Source organism: Simochromis diagramma, unplaced genomic scaffold (assembly GCF_900408965.1).
Source record: "Simochromis diagramma unplaced genomic scaffold, fSimDia1.1 OVJJ01000585.1, whole genome shotgun sequence".
Taxonomy (NCBI): domain Eukaryota; kingdom Metazoa; phylum Chordata; class Actinopteri; order Cichliformes; family Cichlidae; genus Simochromis; species Simochromis diagramma.
The window spans coordinates 1295141-1317899 of record NW_024387398.1 but is presented as its reverse complement, the minus strand read 5'-3'; the positions used below and the strand labels follow the sequence as shown (position 1 = coordinate 1317899).

Genomic DNA, 22759 nt, shown 5'->3' with positions numbered 1-22759 from the left:
TCTAGATGTTCAGGCTGCTAGTTATTATTACATCTCTTAAGCTTTCTCGTTTTCCATGAGTCAATCTCTTCCATCCTAGTGCTCTTCTGTGCCTTTCAGATTCTCATTCAGGTGACCATCATCTCCACCTCACTCTGGAACCAGGCCATGAAGGAGAGGGTCTAGTGGCAGAGCCTTAGCCCATAGAGTCATGTTAAGGTGCAGCACAAATTAGCAACATGGGCCCGCCTTCTTGGGGCTCACCACCCGAGTGAATTGGGTTGTGGTCAACAGTTGAGGCCCTTGCAGTCTGACCCCTGGCTACTGAAATAAGCTCGAGACTTGACACGTCACCTTCCTAATGGGCAGCCTGAGCTTGAAGGAGCATGAAGGTGAGAGATACCATCAGGTAGATGTTTCTCTGCACCTCTAGGTTGGGGAATGTGTCCGACTGTGCTTTGATTTGTGCCGTTGCTGGGGGAGATTCTGGAAGGAACTGGTGAAAAACACCAGGAAGTTCGATCAGGTAGCAGGACAGGATGTTTGACAGGCATGGTGTACCCACAAATATAGTGAGGGCACAAGTGCACTGCAGTACCAGCGTGGCATTTCAGAGGCCATGGACCATGAGAACTTCAAGTTCATCCTCCAGAAGAACTTCAACAGCAGTCAGAGAAAGGGTGGGGACATGGGAGTCAGAGCGGCATGCAGACTCTCATCTGCATGCCCTCACCCACACTTTCCCTCTTCATCTACAGAGTTAAACCCTGCAGCATCAAAGCTAATACTGCTCCACACTAAACCACACTGGAATAGCAATACAACAGTACAAACTGAGATGAGTCTTTGTGCTGAAGCCCGTCTCACCTTTCCTGAAGTAGATCTCAAAAGCCAGCAGATGAGTCTCAACTTTTTTCCGCACCAGGTTCTTAAGTGGGATCAAGAACTTGACTGCTTCATCCAAAGGATTCTCCGGCTGGAAGGAGGAGTTGTTTCATTAGTAACATGTATGACTGAGGGCAGCTGCACCAGCTGCAAACATCTGCCCACCTTGGCCAGTTTGTCTGGTATTAGCTCCTCTTTAGGCCCTCCAATCTCTTCGTCATCATCCTCCTTCTTCTTCTTCTGGTTCTTGAGCTGCTTTTCCTTCTCTGCGTTCTTCTTCTCCTCTTCTAACTGGGCCTTCTTCTGTGCTCTTCGCTGTTTATTGCGCAGTTTCTTCAGCTCCTTGTCTGTCAGATTTTCTATAGAGAAGAAAGAGAAAACCAGTGTTATGACATAATGCAGTGCCTTATACTCCAGCTTTGCATGTCTGCTACGTCTGAAGACAGAACAGACCTCAACTTGACTGTACACTGAAAGACTGGTTTTAAAATTTGATTTAGTCTACAACTCGGGCTTAATCCCTGTACAGCAGCGTCCCCAACCCCCGGGCCTCGGACCGGTACCGGTCCGTGAGTCGTTTGGTACCGGGCCGCGAGAGTTGAGGCTCAGCTGTGAAATGTCTGGTTTTCATGGTTTTTATCGGTTTTCAGCGTTATTTTGTTATCGTTTTTATCGTTAACTCGGTTTTCCTGGGTCTTTTCACGTGTGTTATGAATAAATCTTTTTTTCGGTACCGGTACTACTTTTATTTTGTTGTATTTATCCGCGACACCTTAAAGGCCGGTCCGTGAAAATATTGTCGGGCATAAACCGGTCCATCGTGCAAAAAAGGTTGGAGACCGCTGCTGTACAGGACACCAGGCCAAAGCTTTTGGCTATGTGTGCAGGCCTGTACTGCAGAACACAGCCTAAGCTTGTGGATTGAGTCTGTGAACATATCAGATTCTGAAACTCAGAACTGTTAATGGCTTTTTTGTTTGTTTTAGTTCAGTTTTATTTGTTTTTTACATTTTGTGCAATGTCCCAAATTTGAAAATGCTGTTTTCATGTACAGAGATAGTTTTACACAAGTTCTGCAGGAAAATGCATCCAGTTTTGTTTTCTGAGTGGTATGAAAGTTACACATCTTTGCAAGCAAAGACTAAAAAAGCCAAGACCCCCCACGAGTGTTCTGAAAGTTAAAATCATCTTTAACTCTTTAACAATCTGTATTTCAGAAGCTAAATATCAAGCCATCTATCCAAGGTTGGTGCTTCAATCCCTGCAAGCCCAATATCCTTACAAACAAACTAAGCCTAAATTTGCATTGCGACACATCCATCTGAGTATGAATGTGTATGAATGATAGACAGGGAGAACTTGCCTGTGTGATTGGGTGAATGAGGCAAGCTGTGTAAAGTTGAGTGCTCAGATAGGGTAGAAAGATAAGAACCAGTTCATAACATCGTTAAAAGAGCTACTTGTAAATCAAAGTCGTACTGCACGTGCACATAGAGTCTGACCCGTGTCTGCCTGGCTCTCCTTGCTGTCATCAGTCAGAGGTTTGTCGTGCAGGGTCAGGTAGATCTGTATTGCAGTGCGAGCAGCTTTGTAATAAAATGGGTGCTGCCGTAGGACATCCTCCAGCTTCAGCAGGTCCACGTAGGAGCGCAGCGTCATCTTCCTCATGCAGTAGGTGTGGAAGTCAAACTGGTCATCAGTGATCTCCACAAAATGCTGATGAAGAGAAGAAGGGGGCAGCTTTGATCAGCAGGTGATCAGAAAACTTCTGATCTTTATGATAACTTTAGGTCGTCTCAGTTACTTGGGATTAAGACTTTGTGGAAATTAGCTGAACTTGAAAGGTAACACTGTGCTGCAATCTATGATGTTTTTGGAAATCTTTTATTTGTCTTCAAGCCAGAGATTGTCACCTGAACTAGAGAGGTAGGAGGATATTGTAGAAAAGGTTTAAACGTTTGTCGTTAGCAGTTGGGTGGAACGTGTGAATATGAACAATGAACTCACTCTCTCAATTTCATGGCACTTCTTCAGGGCCTCTCCGTACTTGTTCAGCGCCTTGTAGGCCAACGCACATTCTGTCTGGAACCACATGCACTGCATCTCGTTCAGGTTATCCACTGCCGACGTGCCTTCCTGAAATACACAAACTTCCAAACTTACTTTGTGCCACCAGAAGACAAACTGAGGAAAATGATATGTGCTGGTGCTAAGCTGAAGCTGAGTAGCTGAAGAAAAGGTTTACGTAGACAACGAGGTTGGTGTTTTGTCTTCATGCAAACAGACCGATCACATCTTTGATCTTTTCAGCTTTGAGCTGAACTTGACAGCATTTCAGTCACAGCTGCTCTGACCCTGTACAGCAGGTTTGTTGTGTCAGAGTGATGTCTGTGAAGGGCATCGTAGTCTAAGGAGCTTGGAAAGAAAAGCGTCTGGACTTCTTTAAGTTGTCCGTCTTTGGGGGGACACTCCCACGGGGTTTATATCTGGGACTCTCCACCATGTGACTCTTAGAACTGAAGAAGCTTCTCGGATGAGAGGTGAAACATCTTCAAGCAACTTAAAGAAGTCCAGACGCTTTTCTTTCCAAGCTCCTTAATCACAGAGTGATGCAAAAGGCAATGCAACACACACATGAGACACTGATATATAATCTCTTAACTTCAATTATAGGCTTTGCTGTTGAGTGCTATGTACAAACTGGAAGGCCAAACAACACCAGCTCAGGTCCACACTCCCCGTCCCAATGACTCCTCCCTCTCGATCACTGACACAATGCTGGAGTTTTATTACTTTGGCAACATTTCAAACATGCCATCTGCTTACTCGTGTGAACTTGGAGCACATCTCCTCTGCTTCCTTGATGAGGCCAGCCTTCAGCATGTACTTGGCACACTTGGAATTAATGAAGCGGTCTGCAGTGTCCAGGGCCTGAGCCTCGTCCATCCACCGAGCTGCTTCTTTTATGTTGCCTGCATGCTAGAGGGCAGAGGAGCTGGGTTAGCAGACATGGAAAGATCACACAGTGAACAAAAACACCTGTGTGTGCAGAGCTTTCCACCACACCTTGTAGATCTTGGCTTTGATGAGGAAGAGCTCAATGAGCGTAGGTGTGCTGTCGATGGCTGCATTAATGAACTCCAGCGCCAGGCGTGGCTGGCCGACGAAGTCAAAGTGCTGTGCCAGGAAGTACTGCACCCACAACAGGGTGGTGGGGGGTTCCTCCTTCCCATCATCTGTGCACACATTTAGTACAGCTGTCACTGAGCTTTGGTTCAAGTCACAAACATTCAAATAAATAAATGGAGACTGGAGATGATGGAAACCATTATAACCAATTAGCACTCACCATTTTCACTAAACATTCGACAGCTTTTTAAACAGGTTTCATAGCCAACTACTAATTCTTCAATAACTGTGACCTGCACGTAGAGAAAACAACTTTATTATCCCTTTATTTTAAAGAACATTTTCAAAACAGACTTAAGTTTTAAGCACCACAAACGTACTTTCTCTTTGTCGCTGTAAAGGGACTTGAGGGTGGTGAAGACGGGAGGACAGCCTTTGCTGAAGTTGATCCTCAGGTAGCTGTCCAGAGACTGACGAAACCTCTCCCCTGGCCAGCACAAACACACAGCAAACACACAGCGAGGTTTACGCTGTCACTAAAATCTGAGTTACACTCATAAGCTGACTAATCAGTTTGTATTTGGTGCGCTCAGAATTGGCAGAAACAGAGACAACAAATCCCAGGTCATGAGTGTCGCCTATTCTGAGCCGTAGCTGATTCCTTCCTGTTTGCTGTGATGAATTCTAACTGTTGATGGCAACATTTTACAAACCCTAAACTTCAGGGGCAGCGCATACTTGATAAAAACATACAGCCATAAGCTAATTTTTTCTCTTTATTTAAAAAATGAAAACACCACCTCACAGAAGCAGTAAACACAAGTATGAGAATAACAACATTGTGATTTGGTATTTAATAAAATAAAAGACGTGTCACACAGTGGAAATTTGTATTTATCTTGTATATTGTTTTTATTCTGATTTTTAGTGTTTATTTATGAGTATCGTTTTATTTGCATGGTTTTTAGTGTTTTATGTGACATGGTTTTTATCCACTGTGGACTGGCTGCACATGGGACAAATTAGCTGATAGGGACCACCTGCTGAGGCAGGGCTGTGTCCAGAGGTGGCCTATCAGCTGTGTAAAGACCTTTTAAAAACAGGCTAGCTGAGCACTGAAGGAGAGAGGCCCCAGACTGGAAGGTTAATGCGAGATGGCCAGCGTGATGCGGTGACAAAGTCCTGACCTCATGGAACAGCAACAGTAAGAGACGACGCGTGTGATTGGCAGCAGGGCAGAGGTTTGCCTGCATTTGTGAGTAGGGTCTCTACTGTTGTTTACTGGGTGCAGCTGGATTGGGAGAGGGTCGCCATGGCCATGAGCCAGGGCCGCTTCTGGGACCATTGTTCTGGCCCCTATTTGTTATTTTACAGGACACCGATGCAAGGGGAGCTGTGGCGGTGGTCGCATGATGGATTCGGGTGCAGAACGCAAGCCGGGCTGGGAAGTGATGGGCCAGCGGAAGGACAAGAAGATGGGAGGCTCTTTCTTGTCTGCCGAAGACGAGGCTGGCGTGGACTCTGCTCTAAAGAAGGAATTCCTGGCCTGCTGATGGACCCATAATGAACATGTGGCATAATTATAGCAGGGGGGGTTTTAGTGAATGTAGAAAATGGTAGTTTTACGGGTTTTAGGATTGTTTTATTTAGTTTTAGTAGATTGACAACATTTTATTACGTACATTTTAAGGGTGTTTTTATTTGTGCTCCCTGGCCCAGTAATAAACTGTTTCTGATCAGACCTGCTTCCTCTCTGTGCCCGTGGTATCTGACTCGCTTGCTCCCCCTTGTATTTTAAAGAATCTTTCTTTTTAGCGTGACATTCTGGCGCGACCGCTTTAGTGTCGCCGCGCGTTACACATAACAGACAGAAAAGGTGTATTTGCCAAAAATCCAGGTTTACCAGTGAGGAAGTTGAGAGGCAGCCTTCGGGGAACGAGGCCTTTAGGAAACTTTATGCAGGACGCTTCATAAATCTTCTGCCGCGCCTCTAAACTGCCTGAAGAGAAAGGAGAAAATGGTCAACTAAAACTGCAGGGGTCAGTTAATATCACAAATTCACACAGACAATCCAAACTTCTGCTCACTCAGGATATCTGCTGAGTTCAGTTTGTTTGGTGGTCAAATGGTGCATTATCTCGCAGCCACAGAGGACAACAAACTGTAACTACAAAGGGATGAACGTGGTTGTTAAGAGCTAAGAGTGTGCTATGACCACATTCCCCACACTATTACAGCACAAAGAGCAGGCGCCATGGCTCCATGCTGCTGTTCCAGCATCAGCAGATACACACAGACTGGGACGAGCTCAGACATCAGTTTGGAGCATAGAGCAGCAGACATGGGCTCACAGCTTGTGGATATTTGTGCTACATTCAGGCGTCCAGTGCAGATTGTGACAGAGGCTTCAGTTTATTGAATCGTATCAAAACAGCCTCCAGAAATGAAGTGGATCAGCGTGTACAACCACTGAAGACTCGAGACAGACAGATGGAAAATTGAAAGTGAAATTGAAGTTCTTCATCAGTTTTGTGCTTATTCTAATGTCATTTATTAAGAATGTTCATCTATAACGGTTAATAACCCTTAAATGACCACGAGTAGTAGAAATGTTAATAAAAATTGTCATTTTCACAGTATCACCTGTCATTGTGCAAAATGTCAAAGTTTTAATGTGAACAAAATGTTAGTGCTCAAACCCACAGGAGCCCCACCCTGACCCCAGGAGGAGGACCTTCACACCCACTGTGAAAGAAGCAGACGGGCTTTTAACTGGGACAAAGTGTGCAACTAGTGGAGGAGTGAGAAGGACACACAGCAAAAAATAAGGTGAAATTCAAGTCTTCAGTTGCTAAAGCGTATAGTTAGGCTGGATCAGGTGACCCTGAATCCTCCCTGAGGCTACGTTCACTCTGCAGGTCTTAATGCTCAATTCAGATTCTTTGATCTAATCAGATTTTTTTTGTCTGCTCGTTCACACCACAAACAAAATGTGACAGCAACGCGCTCTAGTGTGAACGCTCAAAGCGGCCGCATGCGCAAAAGAAGACGTCACACACAACGCGCTCTGTTTAGACCCAGAGCAACAGTATGTTTGACTGATGGCCTTAATGTAAAGACTTCGGACTTTACGTTTCCCAATTTTGCTTTAAGTTATAAAGTTATTTTGTTATTTACATAATAATGTAAATAACCTAATAATGATCCTTGTTGCTGTTTGAGAGGAGCGGTGCTTCAAAGGATAGCTGCAGATTTCTGTCAGAATCTGCAGATTATACAGGACAAATAAAATGTTCACGTTTCTCCAACGTTGTCTTCCCAACAGTTTCACTAACATCTACACGGGATGGCCAGGAAGCGTTCGCGATGTGTTCTCGGGCGCTTCTCCAGCGCTGATAATTGGCGTCTGTCTTGTGTCAGTGAGCAGCAGTCGCTTTCTAAAACATCAGATATGTATCGCATTCAGTACCACATATGAAAGTGACCCAGGTTGGATTTGAAAATATCGGATTTGTGGTTTTCACACTGTCACACCATGATCGGATATGGGTCGCATAGGGTCAAAAAAATAGGATTTGATGCGCTTTCGCCTGCAGTGTGAACGTAGCCTTAGTTATGCTGCAATAGACGTAGGCTGCCGGGGATTCCCATGATGCACTGGGTGTTTCTTTTTCACTCACTATGTGTTAATAGACCTCTCTGCATTGAATCATATCTGTTATTAATCTCTGTCTCTCTTCCACAGCATGTCTTTATCCTGTCTTCCTTCTCTCACCCCAACCAATCACAGCAGATGGCCCCGCCCCTCCCTAAGCTGGAGGTTTCTTCCTGTTAAAAGGGAGTTTTTCCTTCCCACTGTCACCAAAGTGCTGCTCATAGGGGGTCATATGACTGCTGGGTTTTTCCTCTGTATGTATTATTGTAGGGTCTACCTTACAATACAAAGCACCTTGAGGCGACTGTTGTTGTGATTTGGTGCTGTGTAAATAAAATTGAACTGAATCAGATTTGTTCTCATCTAGTGTCATTTATTTACAATTTTCATTTATGGATATTGATCATTAAATACTGTCACTAGTGTATGAGTAGTAGGACACAAAATGCCCAACATATGAGCAGTTCTACAAAAGTGGACAAAAACATGTTAGTAGGGCTGTGCGATATGACCAAAACCTCATGTCCTGATATAAGACATCTATCGTCAGATAACGATGTAAATCACAAACATTTAACATTTTCTGTAAACTCTGTGAATCTCGGGCAGCTCGACTTGTGTGAAGTGTTTCCTGCTGCGCGTCATGTAGCTGGAGTCGAGTGTTTTAACCGATGCATGAAACGATACATTTTAGACATAAGTTGTAACGGCCGCCGTTTTCTTTGTGAGTATTTATTACACGGCGTGCTGCGGGGAAAAGCCTGTTCTAACGTTTGAGTCTAAGGTTTATTTTTTAGCACCTGGCGTCTTTTTTAATTCTCATCCGTAAATAATCTGCTCTTTCACGTGATTCAGTTTATTTTGAAAAGTCTCAACAGGATCTTGAGCTTTATTGTGAAAGGTTTATGTGGAACATAAACAAGCGGACACGTGATGGTGTTACCGTCGTTGTTGCTAACGACAACGCATAAAAACAGGCGCTTGTCCGTCAGCAGTGTGGTTATATTAAATATAAGAGAAAGAGAGAACATTAATAAACTAATATAGCCACTACAGTGACCATCAAAACTGATGAAAAAATATTGCCGTAAACAGTTTATTTTGCGACACCACGAAACAAACGATAGCGTAAAATGAAACGTTAGACGTTTTTATATCGTCATCAGATATACATCGTTATATCGAACAGCCCTACATGTGAGCTCTAACAAGAAACGATATGAAGGTCATGGCAAAAGACAATGGATAGAGCACCAAACAAACTCAACAACAAGGCCCACTTACTAAGGCCTGGAACAGCTGTGTGTGTGAATCCACAGACGCCACTGAGGAAAATGAAATGTCATGTTCCTGACTCCATGGTGAGAGCAGTGGAACCATGCCGGGAAGGGTGGCACCAAAGTTCATCCCCGACCTTTTCAGAAAAATGGACCAAAGTCTTAATGAAACCGAGGCATCCAGATTCTACACTGTGTGTGAGAGGTGCTTCAAACGGGTGCAGGGTGAGCACTTCTTTGGACTCTGGAGGAGCTGGCTGTTGTAATTAGGTGCATATATCAGACAGCAACAAAGGTTTTGCACCAACAGAGTCCATGACCGAGCAGACATCTCCAACCTGCGGTGCTGCTAACTGCGTTTACTGGCACCGCAGCTTTAAACATCTCTGGGAAAACACTGCACTCTATTCTGAAGTTGCTAAGATCTTTAAAACCACCATATCAGGGACTGGGAAACGCACTGGATGAAATGAGAGCTGCACTTTCAAATGCAGAGATTCTGATGAAATATCTGTGGTTTCAAGGAGCTTTTTGTTTACAGCCACTGGAGATTTCAGCAGACCAAAGGAAACAGGAAACGTTCTGCTGGGATGTCTGTTCTTGAGTAGGAGACTTTCACCAGCTGCCACTTTATTATTCCTCCTTATTTCTGTTCACTGTCTGAGTCTGACTGTCAGACACAGACCCCTCCCCCTGCTGCCACTTTCAGGAGTCTCTATAGTAACCGTCCTCACAACTGTTTACATCTGTGTGTGTGCATGTGTGCGTTTGTGTGCATGTGTGTGAGACTTTTACAATCAACTATTATTATCTTCTCATTAGGACTGTATGATATGGCACAACTCTACCAGGAAGCACAGCATCATAACTGCAGGGCAAGTACAACAGAGTATTTGTAGTACTAATAACCACAAACACAGGAAATACTGGTGGTGGCCAGTGGTACCCGTCATCTTTCTACAGGGAGTGCAGAATTATTAGGCAAATGAGTATTTTGTCCACATCATCCTCTTCATGCATGTTGTCTTACTCCAAGCTGTATAGGCTCGAAAGCCTACTACCAATTAAGCATATTAGGTGATGTGCATCTCTGTAATGAGAAGGGGTGTGGTCTAATGACATCAACACCCTACATCAGGTGTGCATAATTATTAGGCAACTTCCTTTCCTTTGGCAAAATGGGTCAAAAGAAGGACTTGACAGGCTCAGAAAAGTCAAAAATAGTGAGATATCTTGCAGAGGGATGCAGCAGTCTCAAAATTGCAAAGCTTCTGAAGCGTGATCATCGAACAATCAAGCGTTTCATTCAAAATAGTCAACAGGGTCGCAAGAAGCGTGTGGAAAAACCAAGGCGCAAAATAACTGCCCATGAACTGAGAAAAGTCAAGCGTGCAGCTGCCAAGATGCCACTTGCCACCAGTTTGGCCATATTTCAGAGCTGCAACATCACTGGAGTGCCCAAAAGCACAAGGTGTGCAATACTCAGAGACATGGCCAAGGTAAGAAAGGCTGAAAGACGACCACCACTGAACAAGACACACAAGCTGAAACGTCAAGACTGGGCCAAGAAATATCTCAAGACTGGTTTTTCTAAGGTTGTATGGACTGATGAAATGAGAGTGAGTCTTGATGGGCCAGATGGATGGGCCCGTGGCTGGATTGGTAAAGGGCAGAGAGCTCCAGTCCGACTCAGACGCCAGCAAGGTGGAGGTGGAGTACTGGTTTGGGATGGTATCATCAAAGATGAGCTTGTGGGGCCTTTTCGGGTTGAGGATGGAGTCAAGCTCAACTCCCAGTCCTACTGCCAGTTTCTGGAAGACACCTCCTTCAAGCAGTGGTACAGGAAGAAGTCTGCATCCTTCAAGAAAAACATGATTTTCATGCAGGACAATGCTCCATCACACGCGTCCAAGTACTCCACAGCGTGGCTGGCAAGAAAGGGTATAAAAGAAGAAAAACTAATGACATGGCCTCCTTGTTCACCTGATCTGAACCCCATTGAGAACCTGTGGTCCATCATCAAATGTGAGATTTACAAGGAGGAAAAACAGTACACCTCTCTGAACAGTGTCTGGGAGGCTGTGGTTGCTGCTGCACACAATGTTGATGGTGAACAGATCAAAACACTGACAGAATCCATGGATGGCAGGCTTTTGAGTGTCCTTGCAAAGAAAGGTGGCTATATTGGTCGCTGATTTGTTTTTGTTTTGTTTTTGAATGTCAGAAATGTATATTTGTGAATGTGGAGATGTTATATTGGTTTCACTGGTAAAAATAAATAATTGAAATGGGTATATATTTGTTTTTTGTTAAGTTGCCTAATAATTATGCACAGTAATAGTCACCTGCACACAGATATCCCCCTAAAATAGCTAAAACTAAAAACAAACTAAAAACTACTTCCAAAAACATTCAGCTTTGATATTAATGAGTTTTTTGGGTTCATTGAGAACATGGTTGTTGTTCAATAATAAAATTATTCCTCAAAAATACAACTTGCCTAATAATTCTGCACTCCCTGTAGTAGATACACCTGGAGCATCAATTTCAAAATTCTAGATCACATTCACAGGATTTTTGAAAACTTGACCTTTGAACTTGGGGTCAAAGTCACTGAGATTGGACCTCAGACTGGAGATCAGAACTTTTAGTAGATGCATTTCTAGAAAAAGTTATGCAACACTCTCTAAAATTAAAGCTGTGCAGAGCTCTGTGTTTCCCTGAGGCACATATCTGTTCCCAGGATCATTTCTAAAGCTCAGCAGGAGTAAAGGGTAAACTGATTCTTATATAGTGCTTTTCTACTCTGCCGGAGGACTCAAAGACCAGCACGTGCATAGACATTCATTATATGTGCTGTTGTTTCCTTGCACACAGAATAAATGCAGCTCGCTACTCTCTGCGTCTCACTTCATAAGGGAATTTTTCTAACAGGCATAAATTTGAGACTCAACGTTGCTTTGTTCTCCACGTGATTGCAATCACAAACTTGTGTCCACGCTGCCTGTGCAGCAGCCAGGCAGGGAGACGACAACGCCTTCATTATAATAAGTAACAACAGAAGAAGTGTGATGGATGAGAAAGTCCTCACCTGGCTTTAAGGCCTTTTCCAGGCCTTGGTAGTAGGCCCAGTTTTCTGGGTTCCTTTCCTGGAGTCTTCTGTAGACCTCTGAAGCCTCCTGATGTTTCTCCAGCTTTAGCAGCAGCTCTCCTGCAAACACAAACACTCACTGACTCAGAGGTCTCACACTTTTAACACCAACGACACCCACAGCCATTCTTGTCTCTTTCCCCTTTTGTTTGCTGAAGGCCGGGTTTCTTTTGTTGATGAAACCTTGACCCTTCTGCTTTGTCGCCCTCCAAGTTGCCAAAAAAGGTACTGTTTACACCTGGAAATGTTCCAGTCTGGGTTTAAAACACACCACAGCACCAAATCTGCTCTTTTAAGAGTTTTTAATGACATATTTTTAGCGATGGATTCTGGGAACAGTGTTTTTACCTGTGCTTTAAGATCTAACAGCTGCTTCTGACACAGCCTCATCTCCACACTGGAGCAGTGTGGGCAGCTGTCAAAAATTAAGCCGGTCCTGTTTAGATGCCACCTAGAGTCTCCGATCCATGCATTCCTCCCTGTCACGTCTGCAGCGGGTACAAAACGCTGCTGCACGATTTTAAACCGGTACAAGCAAACGAGAGCACATTACCCCAGGCTTAGTGTCCCTTCATTGGCTTCCCATTAAGTCTTAATGGTCTTTCCCTTCTTATTTGTCTGAGCTGCTTCCCTCCCACATGCCTCAGTGCTCCTCAGTTAACCAGGTGCTCTTCACTGTCACAAAGACATTTAATAAAAGCAGATGGAGCCTCTGCAGTTTTGTCTGCCACTGCAGGTCAGGCAGGCTCCATCTCTTGCTGCTTCTCAAACCCATTTAAAAACACACCTTTTCTTAAACCTCTTACCCTGTACTGCTTTATTCTTTTATTTTTGTTTTTGTGTACAGCTCTTATATTGTTTTAAAGCGCTTCAGAAATAAAGTGAAACTGAAAAGGAATGAGCGTAGCAGGGAAGGGCTGGGACTAATCCCAGGCACCATGGAGCGAGGTGACATCACATGTCACGAGGCTGACACAGAGACATTTACAGTCACATTCACAGCTAACCCCACTAACTGCACGTCTTTAGACTGTGAGGAGCCCACCTCCTGCTGTGAGCCAACAGTGCTGCCCACTAACTACACACAGTACGCTGAGTGTTTGCTTTATTCTTGTGTGCCAAATCTATTTTGTTGGCGCTAAAGAAAGTCCAGTGAAGCTGATAATTCATTTTCTTATCAACAGCAGCTGAAAAACATTTGCAGAAGCTGCAGACTTGACTTGGTTTACCACCTGCAAACACTCAGTGAGCAGCACGACACTGCACTACCCACCTCGGGTCTCCTCCACAGCCAGCTTGTCACAGATCTGTTTCTCGTAGCTGTTGAGGTGATCGAAGGCCTCCTTGTGCAGCCCGGCTTCCCTTAGGACCTGGTTCTGATACAGCAGCAGTTCACTGTACTCATAATCCACTTTGTCAGGCGATGTCTGAAAAACAACGCACATAAAAAGGAACAAAAAATGATACATTGCCACATGGACTTGAAATGCCCATATTAGGCCGGATGTTTCACTTTGAACTTCACGTATATTATTTTTATTAGTAGTAGTAATTTTCCTAGAAGGTTGGATGGACTGGACACCCCAGAGTGCACACTAATGCATCGATCAGACCTTCTGCTGCTTCTCACTACAGACAGCCAAACAGACGAGCCTAACTTCCTGGTCAGAAAAATGAAGCCCGTGCAGATGTCCCTTAAACCTGCCACCAAGTGGCAGCAAGTGTAGCTGCAGAAAGACGTGCAGACTTACAGAAGTCGATGAGAACAAGGCTTTTTCTGCAACAGCTTGAATACTTTAAATAATCACTGTTTAGTTAAAGTCATGAAGGCCTTCTTATCCAGAGCTACTCACCTGTTGTGTTTTGCGGAATTCCTCAACAATCTTTGCAGCCATGTCAAAGTCCTCTAACAGGTGATAAGCCACTGCATATCCGATCCAGGAAGCTCGTTGGGCTGGACGGAGCTGTAACAGCTGGTACCGAGTCTCCTGGAGAGGGAAAGAGGCGCCATGCGCACGGAAGCAGCAATGTTAGTCCACAACTGTCCGTGTTTACAATCCGACTTTCCGTGTTTTGACGCTAAAAAGGAAACTGACACACGAGATCAGTTTGCCCAGTGTCAGCCTTCTACGGCCATCTTTTGATTCAGACGGTCTCATTTGTCATTCCTCACCCTGTATCCTTCCAAGTCTCTCATCTGGATCTGCAACAAGGAGAGGTCTCGGAGAATCTGCAGATTGTCCTTATCCCACTTCAGAGCGTTACGGTAACACTTGATGGCCTCGTCATACTTTTTATCCGAGCGCTGCAGCAGGCCATACACATGCCAGCCTGGCACGGTCAGAGCGTTAGAGAAAATCACGCATAAACACAGTTACCCACACGTTACACGAGTTCATATGAGAACTCAGGCAGACATTTTTCACAGGTTTCTCAGAGTGGATTCAGCAGCTGCTGAACAAAGGCAGGAGCACTGAAAGGATACAGACGTGGCTCTTGAGGTCGTTGCGCAGGCCTCGTCTCACCAGCTCGTACGCCTCCTCCTTCTTGCCCAGACAGTTGAGAGTTAAACCCTTCATGGCCAGCGTCTCTGGAGCAGGAAGGAGTGACGCATTCAGAGAAAGCTGACACGATGTGACGCATTTCACCACTCTTGAATGTTACTTTCTTCACAGAGATATGTGCAGAGAGTAATTTAGCGGCTTTTATGTTCAAAAACATTGCTCATTATATCTTTACTGAGTTTCGTCAAACTGTAAAACCTCAGCAGCTTAAAAAGAACATGCATTAAAAAGCCTGCACTCCTCTGGGCTCCAGGCTTTCCAGATGATGCAGGAACCTCTGTGCTGTGATAATAACTGATCAACTTTGGCTCACAGTCTGAATCGCAGCTCATCATGGAGGCGTTAACAGTGACGAAGCTTCCTTACTGCTTTGGACTTTAGTAAAGTCTGTCTGCTCCTGAAGCCAGAGCTGGGAATGATCTTACCCTAACAGTAAGACAACATATTAGTGGTGGAGAGCAGAACTCGTCAGCCTCCTGGTAGGTGCACGAATGGCATTAATCACCTTGTTCTCAAGTTATTAGAGTTCTTCACAGGATTTTCAGACACCTTGACCTCTGACCTTGACCAAACTGTCCAGGATTATTAGTAAATACACCGATGGTATCAATTTGAAACTCGGTGAGGTGAAGTTTGCTTCATCGCAGAGATATCAGCAGAACAGATACTTATGACACGCAAGCATCTTATTCCCAGCTTTTGCTCAGTTACGGTTCTGTTGCTGTCGTCGGCAACATAACTAATATTGAACTGAACAGTTTTCAATATCAAGATTCTGAACATGTGACTCCACTCGGTATTTTTCAAAGTACCACAGGCAGCAATTTACAGAGCCCCGCAGGGGACATGGGAGAAAAAACATTAAGACGAACTTTTGCGAGATCTCGCAAAACAAACAAAGGTTTTAGCCGCATTCTTCGGAGGCCGCCAGCTCAAAGCCGACCGGGAGGTCGAGGCACGATGTGCCGGGAAAGCGGTGTTCCTCCCGGCTGTAGTAGGTCTCGACCTCCCGTTAGCTTCGAGATGGTGGGTGTCGGATCTCCGAAAACGTCGGAGCACTTTTGCAAATATGTGATGTCTTGTAAACCGAGCAGATATCTGACGTTTACACAACTACATTCACGCCTCAAAATATCTTAAAAGTGTATTTTGTGACCCAGAAAGAGTAATATTACAGCTAAGGAGCTGCCGCCATTGTTGGAATTCAACTTTTGCGAGATCTGGCAAAAGTCCGTCTTGTTTTTTTTCTCCCATGTCCCCTGCGGGGCTCCGTAGCAATTATTCCAAGCATGACATTCTTTTGGAAATGAAGACATTTACATAGAGTGCAAAAGGGTTGAGCCACCACTAATTTCTTTATTCATAGATTCAACTATCAGGGGTTCAGCTATCAATTATTTTATTAAGCAAGTACTCCATCAATAATTCCATTAATTAATCGAGTAATCAGATAAAAAAATTCTCTCTTATTAACGAGCAATAATAAATATTCAAAAGAGCAAAAAAAAAAAACGCAGATCTTTCAGAGTGATCTGCTCTGGGTCCATTATAGAAACTGCATCCAGCTGCAAACATCTGTCAAAAAAGACCTTTCCAAATGTATTTATGTGCATTTTAAAATTTTACATTTCGTAGAAATAATTTTCTTAATTGCAACATTAAATACATTTTAAAAGGTCCGAGAAAAAATCTGAAGCAGAATCAAAGGTCAAAGTCAAATAAAAGAATCTTAATGTAAGCAATGTAATGTTTGTAAGCCTTAGCATGTGTGGCAGCAGCAATAAAGAAAAGCAAGCAGTCTGAACTTTGGCCTGTGCTTTGATGCAAAGTGTCTGTGCTGCTGAAAACGTTATGATGGTGCAGATATTAAGAATGAATTTTAATACTAATTCAGTGTCCAAGATAACAGACCCAAAGTTTTACTGGCAACATTTTTATTTTTGGATTTAAACTTTAGAATACTGAATGTAGGAGTTTAGAAATCAAAATCCTGCAGGCAGCCAGGCCAAACCTATTTTCCCCACAATGTAAAGTACAACATCTATCACACAGAGCGGCAGTTGTTTACAGCTGTTTAATCCCAGTGTTCCTGGATGAATTCACACTGGGATTCTCGTGCTTATTCCACTGTATAGGAGTGCAACCAAATGTACACAATGATCACTGTGTCACATTGTGTTAATATCATTAAATATCACGTCACCCCTAAAGCGACTGGAGGCTGACAGTGAGCACGGTGCATCAGGTTCTTACCTCCATGCTCAGAAAACTTGGGGTTACTCAGGATCTGTTTGCAGAACTTCAGACCATTCCTGTACTGCTTGTGTTCATAACACCTCTGTGAAAAAGGACAAAGCACATTATATCAGGTGCCTGACACTGCAGCGAGTCATCTTACAGTCCACGAACAGTACATTACTGTAGGTCTGCAAAAGAAAACACTGTTCCAGTGACTCTGTCCTTCCTCCAGCCAGCAGGAAAAGCACCACATACTCCTAAAGCAGCATCAACAAGTCTGCGAGGATCCCCACGGGCCCAGTGACGTAAATGTCATCACCGTACAGTCAGCGCAAGGGTCTGTTATTGTGACCACGCAGACCTGCCTGCAGAACATTTACAGCAGTTTTTAAGACTTTATGCTTTCTCCATATATTTCAATTCAAACCGTCATTAAAGCTTATTATTGATAATGCGTCTGATACAGTGTAACGCCCAGCGAGGAGCTGTCAAACGGCAGCAGAGGGCATCAACATGCATGCGTGTTTTCGAGTCTCTTAACTATAACAGAAGAGGCTGACGTGTTTCGATGTGCCGGTTTTCACGTTGCTGTATTTAATAAACAGCTGCGCCTTCCTATCTATGCGACACTGTAAATGATCAGTAGAGCAGTGAGAGGAAGCTCCTCGTACCTCCATCTGGGCTGACCAGCTCCTGCAGCCGCTGAACTTAACTAGTCCAACAAGGTGCAACTGTTTTGGAAACAGACCCCAGACAAACGTGCTCATAGACGTCCGAGCCGAATACGTCCCCAAGGCCAGGCACCAGAACTACAACACGTGACTGGTTTCGCGGTGTTCCAGCTACTGCTTAATAAAACTGCCGACTTAATCGCAGTGTGTCTGGCGTAGCGAACACATCCCTAATTCACTGGCACGTCTCTTGTAGATCTCGCAACTGAAGGCTACTTGGCAAACTACCATTAGCCAGCAAGCTAACGTGATCTCGGGTATTTTAACCTACCAGAATTCTTTTGAAGAGCGCGTTCTCTTTCGGCGGCAGGGTGATTGTGGGCATTGTAGTGGCTTCTTATGTCTCTTTCGGTTTAAACATGAATAATAATGTCCTGGCTGAGGTAGAGATACCAGGCTGTTTCGATCTTTTGAGACACCTCTCTTTCTCACGTGTTGACGCCAAGGCCCCCTTCCGAGCAAAATGGCCGACGCGCTTCTCCTCCGGGTCAGCCTGTTCTGTGAGCCTGCTCACAGGTCGGAGGTGGTCGGCGAACACACGTTTGACTGGCACCTCACCGTGCATCAGATAACACCGCAATTAAACCACGTTATACACAGTGATATTTCTTTCATTGTAGTGGGAAAGAGTAATTTCTGGATATTTAAATATAATAACTGACAAATTCATTCGTTAATTGTATTGTATAACGTAAAATTGGATTATGTCTGTATAAAGATACCAGTTTAACCATAATCAAATGTTTGTTTCCAGTAAAGGGGCAGGATGCTCCGGAGTGGTCGTTTGATTTATCGGTGATCTTGGTATCAGGTCTGACAGGAAGTTTAATCAACCGCGGTGCGAACGTGCAAGTCGAGAGGAAGGTGCTCTCTTCAGCGAAAATGACTTTCAACCGGTTGCTGTCCAGGGCTGTTTTCGTCAGCAGAGGTAAAATCACGAAAAGCTGTTAATTATCGTCGTTAAAATTTTTAAGGCTACGTGATTTGGCTCGTTATTTAAAACAGTGACTGTGTTTGTTTTGCAGGCTGACCTTAGCTTAGCTTAGCTTAGTTTAGCATTCTGGTAGCATGAATTGGTTTTGGCTTTATAACTAAGGGGTAAAATAAAACATCAAAACTAAAGACTGGTAAAGTGTTAGCAACTGCTTTCAACCCAGATTTTCAGTGCATGTTTTGTTTTGTGTAAAGATTAAAAAACATCTAACAGGTCATCTACTAATCACGGTTGGTGGTTCGATCCTTGTCTTGCCAAATGTCCCTAAGCAAGATAATAAGCCCAAGTTGTTCTCCAATGTATCCGTTAGTGTGGATGTGTGTAAATGTTAGAGTTAATAAAAGGTGCTTGTATGAACAGGGAAGTAGAAAGGCGCTATATAAGAACCAGTCCATTTACCGTTACTTGGACTGTATGAGTACTGGCTGCCCATACAAAGACCGTGTTTTTCATGTTGTTGTGGTTTCTCATTGTTCCAGCTGGCTGCAGGTCTGCTTACACAAGCTCCAAGCCTGATATGACCAACCCCAACTGGTTCAGAGTGGGTCTTGCTTTTGGAACATCTGCTTTCCTATGGGGCTTGGTGAGTGCATCATTTCATATGTACACCAAGGTGCTGTTTTAGAAGTAGCTTCACTGTGAGTTGATGCAGAACTGAGGCTTTGGTCCTGAAAAAGCTGATTATGTAGGTCAATCAGGTCTGAGTGCATTCGCTGTGACTTGAGTTGTATTCAGAGTGCAGCATTTGTTTGCATAGGCTCTGTGGAGTTTAATGTTATGTGAATGCAACCTATACCAATGTCACGTAACTTAGTTTGTTGGAGAAAACGTGCTAGCCAGCAGATTGGTTTCAGAGTGTGTTACCTTAGTATTTGTTTCAGAGTTTAAGTTGGCTCACTTGATAAAAAAAAACTCAGAGTATGGCAGGGAAATATGGCCAAAAATAGTTATCACGGTATATATTTTGAAATTTGCAATAACGATATAATTGACGATATAACTGACGCGAGACAAAATACTTTAAAACTCCACAACTTTATTGGTGCAAAAAAACAAAACCATCAATGTATTTTCACTGAAACAAGCAGCTGTTTTTTATATGCATTAAATCTATATAAACATGTAACAGTGCAAATGCAAATTCCTCGCTGACAGTTTAACCAAAAGGTATTTCCAGTGGAAACTGGCCGACATATCCTCAGCATAACCATGTATAATATCCACAGAACTTAAAAAGAGGTTTTAATAGCGACTTATTTTCCAAAAAACACGGTAATAACGATGATCCGCTAGCATGCTCTACCAGACATTGTGCTTTGGTGTGTAACTGACGGACGAAAGCTAAACCAGTTCCACACCACTGAACCATTTTTACAAACCAATTCTGGTTCGTTTCATTCAACGATCCGCTTTCGCCTTTCTCATTCTCTGTCGCCGCCATGCTTTTTCCATCGTGTGCGTATGAAAATAAAGGCACCGTGCATGCGCGTTTTACCCATATTCTATCGCGATATTTCATTTTCTTATCGTTGCCCAACATTGTACCGGTATTACCGTGAAAGGTATAAAATGGCCCAGCCCTAACTCAGAGTTTCCTTCATGTCAGGGTAAACCTGCATTCTAGACTGCCTCAGACTATATGTTGTCAGAGTTTCCCTTTTATTTGTTTCTGGTTGAATTCTGTTTAATGCATCAAACTGGAAGTTTACACTCTTGACTTGCCTTTAAATGCATGTATTCATGTCAGGCAGAATGATTACAGAGTGATTTTCTTGAGCCTGAATCCTGGCTGGGCTGTTACCTCACAGTATGAAGGTTCCCAGTTTGAACCACAGCTGTGACCCTCTGTGTCGAGTGTGCGTGTTCTCCCTGTGCCTACAGATACTCTCTCTCTGGGCACTCCGGCTTCTTTTGACAATCAAAGTCATGCAAACTATTATATAAGCTACAGGCTGAAAGCGTGACAAAGATGGTGCTTAGTGTTGTCTCTGTGCTTGTCTTAATTTTACACAGTAGAGGGCAGCAATGAGCAGCAAGATTCTTTTAATTTTTTTATTGTTTTTACTGTAACATGTGTTTTGTTCTGAAGCTCGGTCCATAGTGTGTCTGGCACCTGAATTTAAGTGGTTTTAAGGATTTTTAAAAAAAATAGTTCCTTCAATTTTAGTCTTACAATCAGACATTGACAGCCATTTCTTGTAGATCTGCGGAACAATACAGGAGTTAAGATTACGATGTGATGTATTTTAAATAGGGAATTGACAAACGCACATGTAAGTGACTTGTGGCTTCTCGGCCTTCCATTTGCAGCTCTTCAAACAGCACAGCACAGACACTCATGAGTACAAAGTGAGGAATGGCCTGGAATAACCTACAAAACTCACAGGTGAGCGTCTCTAAATACTGAAATTTAAGTGGACACTACAAGTATTAAAGCTAATTTACACAATAGCGCCCTTCACAAACAACTGATAGATTTAACACTGCCTGTAAAGATGCATTTAAGAAGTACGTTTCTAACGTTTTTGGAACATATTTAGTGCAATCAGGTGCAGCTGACTCAAACAAGCTCTCCTCCTCACTGCCCTCGTTCAGGGGCAGGGATAGCTCAGTAGGTAGAGTGGTGGCCCCGTGATCAGAAGGTCGGGGGTTCAACTCCACTGAACGGCTACCCTGAGGTACCCCTGAGCAAGGTACAGTCCCTACATGCTGCTCCCCGGGCGCTGCATTGGTGGCTGCCCACTGCTTCACTGGGTGAATGGGTTAAATGCAGAGGAACTATTTCCCTATGGGGACTAACACATACACATTATAAAGTGCTCTATAAACCGTAGCCTAGCTAGCCAACAATGTAAACTCACTTACTGCTTAAGAGACAGAAGAGTGACAGTGGACAGTATGCTAAACCCTTGTTGTTTTTTCTTTGCCTGGGGCAATTCAAAAGACTCTCTTAAACTGCTTTTAATGTTTCAGTCTCGTTGCTTTCCACTGCATTGCTGGTCCTGTCTGTTACCAGCACTGGCACGAGATGGCTGTAAACATGTTCTTAAATCCAACTTCACAAACAGGGCTCCGTGGAGTAAATTAGGCTTTATACATGTAATGTTTCAGTTTAAATATGAATCACTGATCAGTTATACATCTTACTATTATTATTGGTGTTGTGTAGTGGTGCAACGGATCGCGGTTGATCCGTAATCCGAACCGATCCCACTCCACGGTTCGGCACGCACGTGATCCAAAGATTCGAAAAAAAGTATGTGTATGGTGGCGTGGTGGGTCTGTCAAGCCATAGCTATGGTCAGCGCTGGCGGTCCAAGTGGAGGAGCAGAGGAGTTTGTGGCATTTAAGCAGCCCTTTGCTGCCCAGTCCGACCGGGCTAAAGCTATTACAGAAGCTACTGGGGTGTTTAGCTGCAGACGGGAGGCCGTATTCTGTTGTGCAAAACAAGGTGTTTAAACTGTGATGGACGTGCTTGAGCCACGCTATGATATCCTGTTGTGCGTCCACTTTAGTGGCAAGATCGTTCAGAGCATGTATGAGCAGGAAAAGTTTAAAGTTATGGCTGAGCTGTCCCAGGCATCTTCTGTTGCTCTAACTACTACAAACGGGTGGAGCTCCAGGTCAACAGAAAGCTACGTGACCGTGACCGCTCATTATATCACAGCGATGTAATGAGCGATATGTATTATTGTAGGGTCTGCCTTACAATATAAAGCGCCTCGAGGCGACTGTTGTTGTGATTTGGCGCTTTATGAATAAAATTGAACTGAGTGGTAGATACAAAGACCTATACTGCCCTATATTGAACCATAATGTTTTAATAGTTGTGTGGATTGAGTCTCGAGTTGAATGTTTTTAACAGGCAAAAAAAACTTCAATAAGTAAATAATTAAATGTTCAATTTTTGTCTTTTTTTGCTGATCCAAAAATCGATCCGATCCGAACCGTGAGGTTTTTGATCCGTTGCACCACTAGTGTTGTGTAGTGTGATGATATATCTAATTGTCTCTTTTCCTGTCCAGGAGGTTGTTGGTGTTGGTCTGCTTCTTTCTGGATTGTCTCGTCCCCATTTCTCAACGTGGATTACGTGTAAATAAAAACATTTATCATGTGAACGTACTTGACTCAGTCATTTTGTACATGTTGAGTTTGT

General features: G+C 43.7%; 2 protein-coding genes and 1 long non-coding RNA gene across 9 annotated transcripts in view; 2 read left to right on the top strand and 1 right to left on the bottom strand.

Annotated features, from left to right (window-relative positions):
- Positions 1-17995, bottom strand: part of LOC120720472 (N-alpha-acetyltransferase 15, NatA auxiliary subunit-like) — a 25842-nt gene extending 7847 nt beyond the window's left edge. For 4 of the 6 annotated variants that reach the window (XR_005692957.1, XM_040010175.1, XM_040010178.1 and 1 more), the window contains exons 1-16: positions 17550-17674; positions 16894-16978; positions 14562-14666; positions 14250-14407; positions 13930-14064; positions 13350-13503; positions 12017-12136; positions 5897-5992; positions 4374-4480; positions 4214-4286; positions 3931-4100; positions 3691-3843; positions 2872-3000; positions 2367-2580; positions 1030-1223; positions 847-955 (exon numbers count right to left, since the gene is read on the bottom strand). Coding sequence is in view for 5 of the 6 variants with exons in the window: in XM_040010175.1 (XP_039866109.1) it covers positions 847-955; positions 1030-1223; positions 2367-2580; positions 2872-3000; positions 3691-3843; positions 3931-4100; positions 4214-4286; positions 4374-4480; positions 5897-5992; positions 12017-12136; positions 13350-13503; positions 13930-14064; positions 14250-14407; positions 14562-14666; positions 16894-16978; positions 17550-17645 (2098 nt within the window). In the remaining variant the exon portion in view is untranslated. Of the gene's footprint in view, positions 1-846; positions 956-1029; positions 1224-2366; positions 2581-2871; positions 3001-3690; positions 3844-3930; positions 4101-4213; positions 4287-4373; positions 4481-5896; positions 5993-12016; positions 12137-13349; positions 13504-13929; positions 14065-14249; positions 14408-14561; positions 14667-16893; positions 16979-17059; positions 17530-17549; positions 17675-17880 lie in introns of those variants that run through there. The other 2 variants (XM_040010177.1, XM_040010176.1) reach the window with 2 other exon arrangements.
- On the top strand, positions 4938-5757 carry LOC120720476. Its single transcript, XR_005692959.1, has 2 exons — positions 4938-5248; positions 5368-5757. It is a non-coding gene; the product is annotated as an uncharacterized LOC120720476 (long non-coding RNA).
- On the top strand, positions 17760-22721 carry ndufc1 (NADH:ubiquinone oxidoreductase subunit C1). 2 transcript variants are annotated; one of them, XM_040010183.1, is made up of 5 exons: positions 17760-17866; positions 18364-18537; positions 19083-19186; positions 20914-20989; positions 22629-22721. In XM_040010183.1, exons 2-4 carry the CDS (start codon positions 18492-18494, stop codon positions 20971-20973), a joined length of 210 nt encoding a protein of 69 aa, XP_039866117.1. In that variant the 5' UTR covers positions 17760-17866; positions 18364-18491; the 3' UTR covers positions 20974-20989; positions 22629-22721. The 2 variants fall into 2 exon arrangements, with proteins under 2 accessions (XP_039866117.1, XP_039866116.1); XM_040010182.1 differs by having other exon boundaries at positions 17863-18125.
- Positions 22722-22759: the final 38 nt, after the last annotated feature.

Excerpts from the sequence above, each read along its gene's own strand:
- ndufc1 (XM_040010182.1), top strand. The coding sequence starts at position 17,969 with ATGAATAATAATGTCCTGGCTGAGGTAGAGATACCAGGCTGTTTCGAT. Across the intron at positions 18,538-19,082 it reads GGCTGTTTTCGTCAGCAGAG|CTGGCTGCAGGTCTGCTTAC; the intron begins GTAAAATCACGA and ends TCATTGTTCCAG. Across the intron at positions 19,187-20,913 it reads CTGCTTTCCTATGGGGCTTG|CTCTTCAAACAGCACAGCAC; the intron begins GTGAGTGCATCA and ends TTCCATTTGCAG.